The sequence below is a fragment of the Morone saxatilis genome, unplaced genomic scaffold (genome assembly GCF_004916995.1).
Source record: "Morone saxatilis isolate NCDOM2014 unplaced genomic scaffold, NCSU_SB_2.0 Contig18, whole genome shotgun sequence".
Classification (NCBI taxonomy): domain Eukaryota; kingdom Metazoa; phylum Chordata; class Actinopteri; family Moronidae; genus Morone; species Morone saxatilis.
This window is the reverse complement of record NW_023339740.1, coordinates 2,010,479-2,015,383: the sequence shown is the minus strand read 5'-3', so window position 1 is coordinate 2,015,383 and position 4,905 is coordinate 2,010,479. Positions and strand designations below refer to the sequence as shown.

Genomic DNA, 4,905 nt, shown 5'->3' with positions numbered 1-4,905 from the left:
AAGGTCCCACCCAGCCTCCCACAGACTGACCGATGCATTCCTCACTACGTCTCCTGACCGGGGAGTGGCTGGGCCGATAAGAGACAGGAGCAGCCAGTCACAAGGTTCTGACACTAGCAGTTTAGCTTTTTATACAACAACCTAGTGCTGGGCAATATACTGGTTAACTGGTACACCGGTTTTAATTTCCCATATGATGAATTTTGCATGTACTGCCATACTGTTGCAAAGCTGAGACAACTGCTATAACTAATTTGTTTCTTGTGCAATATAAGTAAAAAAAGAGAAAGTACAATAAGCCACTATAGCTATATAAAGGCACAGTCATGCTAAAAAAATCAGTGATATTAATTGTTGGTCATACAGCCCAGCACTATAACAATCTTTATTTGTATAAAGCACATCACATGGACATATAGCAATACTTACCCCAAAACACATCCAGCATGTCATGATTACAAAAATAGCAGGCCCACCACGTCCCTTAGTGGTGACCACCCTCCACCTGACACTGTGAAAAACTGTTGTTACTGGCTAGTGTCCATGTTTACAGGCTGTAGCATACAGGCCAGTTTACATCCAGTAATATCACTTATAAACATCTTCCAAGAACACACAGGAGGAAGGCAAACTGTTTCTCCCAGCGAATGCTAAGAATGCCTTGCCCTGGAAGAATGTCTGAGACTGAAGCAGACTGACAACAAACTGATTTTGCTGAGCTGCCTGGAGAAACTGAAAACTCAGAGCAACAACGAAATTCAGATTTAAAAGCTCAGTGACTATCATAAAGGAGACAAACTCAAAAAGCAGAGCCATCAAAGCGACAGCCACATTTCCACAGACAGCAGCAGCCCTGTTCAGTCACAAGACTCAGACCAACAACTGTCAGCACATAGAGGGATACACTGAAACAGAAAGAAACTAGAGAAGAAAATGTATTGGCATAATCACAAATTGGGATATTTTGGACAAATCATAGATGGTAAACTACCGGCCAAGACCAAAGTTTGTTTTTTACTATGGCTATGTATCAAACTCTACTACTTACTAATACTTCTTTGACCAAAATGTGTCCACAGCATTGATACAGTATGTATAACTGCCACGTACCGAAGGCTGGTATGGAAGAGATTGAAATCATAATTTTGCCAATTTCAGAAAAGTTTACTTTTTTTGTCAAATGGAAAAAAAAGAATTTGTACAAAAAGATGTCTTTAATTAAGTTTCCAACAAGGCTAGAGTTATTCTGGTATTGGTACCAAAACTGAGATATTGTATCAACATCGGTTTTGATCTGATTGGTTGAAATCTGGCCGTGATAGACAGTGATAGACAGATGGTTAATCCAATCACCTGCCAAGTATTTTTGGAGCGACGCTAGCAGAGTCAGGATAGTGTTTTTGTAGTCAGCATGTAAACCTGAGCATTGAACCATGACTGTGGCTGCAGTTTGCTCAAGAATTCAACTAGTGTGGCCAACCCATCACCAATACAGTGCTTTGCATCATTTAATAAAAAATGGAGGGTAAATGGTAGAAATATGTCCTTTTGTCTGTTTTTACACAATGTAGTGCATGTATGCTGATTTACCCAAATGGTAAGTGTGCTGTATTCTTATACCACTGCAGCCCCATTCCCCAGGGAGATGGTCAGAGAATGCTACACTACAGCAGCCAGCAGGATTTACACTTAGTTTCCTGGGAAGCGGGAGCAATAAATTAACCTTGAATCCTTTAATTCTCTAATCTACAAGCAAATAAACCAAATGAAAACTACAAAGATAATTCTGCTGCTTTTGGCAATCATTATACTGATTGGGGTTTTTATGACATTTTGGCATGTTATAACAGAAAAGACAGTAACACAACATAATAACATTAATGATGGCTGCATTGCGCTATAAGGAGGTCCTGGTATTGTGAGACAGGTCTATCTGCAGGCTCACACTACACAACAAACCCACTAAAATAACTTATTGGATTAAATATGTTAATTGAAAAGTTGTCTATCTATCTTTAAATTCCTAAAGCAGGAGGTTTTCTTTTGCCTAAACCTAACCAAACTGTGACCATGTCGAGGGCGTGTCATGTAGAACTGTGGACCCGCTGATAGACCTAAACGGCTTTACACACTAGGGGTATTTCTTTTTCTTCCATGCAATTAATCTGTACATCAATATGTTTTCTCAAACTGTTGTTTGCTTTAATAACAGAATAAAAAAGGTGGGCTTTTTAAGTAACCTTCCTGGAGTCAAACTCATATACAGCAGATACTACCTGCTGTATATGCTAATTGCTAATAGGACATGGCAGTTGCACAAGCCCACGCCTTAAATATACACAGCACTGTTGTTAGCACAGTAGTCTACATCTACCAGAAATACAGAGCACTATGAACATTAGCAGACACATGGGAGGGGGCATTCCTGGACTGATTGCTTTTTTTAGTATACGATCCATTCAGATTACTCAACAAGAAGTCAAACACACAGATGCACACAGTAGTGATATTTACAGCATGCATGAAGCATCTACTTAGCAGTAACATACGTTTCCAGGCTATTAGATTCTCGACAGCTGGCCTTCCTTACAGCCACACAGAGGTGGGTCAAATGGGCACAGACTCAGCGTAAGGGTTTACAGCAGAATGTTGACATCCTCATTTAGGTTTCACTTGAGAAATCAGTAGCTACATGCATTGTAAATCCACAAACTGTGGCACAATCTTAACAGGTCAAAAGCCAAGACTGCAAAGTTACAAAGGAACAAAGCAGAGACAGAGAACCGTGCGACCGTTTAAAGGGTTCTCTCAGCCTTTACACTTTGGTCTGTGTTAGTACAGTATGTTGCGAACATACAGTGAAGGGCACTTGCACGGTGTTCGGTAACTGTTACATTGAGTTAGTGAATGGACAACTAGGGAATATTAACATCACGAGGATTAAATGAGAGGAACACTGAGCTGGATGAACACATATTATAAGTTGTCACTAACATTAACGTGGTCTGGGATCTATTTTGGAGACCTTTTAAAGTACTTTCGGACTTTACTTACCCATTCTAGGACACGAATAAATCCAAGAGGTTCCTTTAATGGTCCCAGGTCCAGAGAAAATCCAGACATCAGTTTCTGCGGATAACAAACAAGATGTAAAAAGACGACACACAAACATGTGGCTAGTTAGCCAGGTGTAAACGAATAAGCGTTTATATTAGCACTACTAACGCTGTATCGTTACCTGTTTATCACCTTGTGGCTAACTGGCCCTGCCCTTGTTAGCAACCCGTGCTAGCCACATGCTAACGCTAACTCTTGTCATTCTGGCTAACTCACCTACCTGAACAGTGTCCATTGAGACGAGCGACGGCGGGAAAACAGTTTGTGTTTCGCTCTTAAATTCGTCAGTTTGGTTGGAAAGCTAACTTAAAGTTATACTAAGTTTGCATTCGAGAGGTGGGAAGCGATACACTGCTACTGACTGTCAGCGCGAGAGTAACAGACAGACAACTGATAAGACTACTGTCAAACCCCGTACCGCTGAACCGCTGTACACTGAACCGCCTACCAAAATAAAATCTACACCACTTCCGCTTATTACTTTTCAAAATAACCAAAACGTGTAAATGTTTTAAAGCGTGTAACTTTTGTTTATATTGTTGGGCCACTTCAACTACAAAATATTTTTTTAATTTATTCCACCTCGGGGATGGAGAATAAGTACAAATCTGTCTGATGAACAACAGAATAGTATGTGTGCGTTCGGCCATCATAATCATTTGCAGTGTTGAGCAGTAACTCAGTAGTAATAATAATATGACAGTAATAATATGACTTTCCCCCAGTAGCGTAACTAATTACTAACAAATGTAAAAAAAATAAATAAAAATAATTAAATAAGATATATTATATCACTTTTGCTCTCTTTCCCCTGTTCATTTGAAATCCAACAATCCAATCACATCCTTGGATTAATTTTTGTAATTCATTATAATTGCACAAATATTAGGTACAACTATTGTTGAAGGTGTTATTATTATGATTATTATTGTTGCTGTTGTTGTTATTATTATTGGTATTATTATTAACATCCTGAAAATTTGACCAATAAAGGACGTCACCTTTGGTGGGGATTTGCGAATGCTGTATAATGTTCAAAGCACTGTAATAAAAACGTTTAACAAACTAAATAGTTAAATAAAATTAATATTTGAAATTTTTTTATGTGATTTTTCATTAACATAAGCAGTATAGTAGTGCTGCATAAATGGAGGGACTACCAAACTTGGCTCCAATGGGCATACTTAAGAAATGTAAATTTACAAATGATAGAGATCATTTCAGTCCATTCCACAAATGCAGTATTCAGGCATATCAGCAATATGAAAAAGCAGCTCACAACGCCCCCCTTGTGGAAATATTATATATTATACCGTTAATATCAATTAATCTAGCTCTTCTATTAGTCAGTTATTACTCAACCAACATCAAGCAGCACAACAAAACCAGTGGCGGAAGAGATATTCATAAACTCTTGCATTCAAGTTTTGTCAGCAAAATGTAGTTAGAGTATCAACAGTAAAAAAAAGACTGTATATATGTTTTGTTAATGCAGTATCTTCTGAATATAATTTTGTATCTGGTCGTTTAAACTAAACAGTACATATTTCCCTATGGACTGTAGTGAAATAGAAGTAAACAAGTGGCACACAGCATGAGAGCACGGGTGTCTATTTTAAGTACAGAAGAGTATTCGAATTTACAATATTTCCATTCGACGCGAACGCAGCACAGTCACAGTGTGGCCCACCCTCGTATTTTTATCGCGCTGCCGCCATTTTGCATCAGTGCGGCTGCGGCAGTCAACGAACCGGGACGGAGTCTTTCTCTACACAATTTTTAACTCTT

The 4,905-nt window shown here is 38.7% G+C and overlaps 1 protein-coding gene across 1 annotated transcript in view; it reads right to left on the bottom strand.

Annotated features, from left to right (window-relative positions):
* The window catches only part of LOC118328074 (synaptophysin-like protein 1), a 14,223-nt gene extending 11,100 nt beyond the window's left edge, over positions 1–3,123 (bottom strand). The window contains exon 1 of the mRNA XM_035661677.1: positions 3,055–3,123. Coding sequence (XP_035517570.1) covers positions 3,055–3,123 — 69 coding nt within the window. The remainder of the gene's footprint in view (positions 1–3,054) is intronic.
* Positions 3,124–4,905: the final 1,782 nt, after the last annotated feature.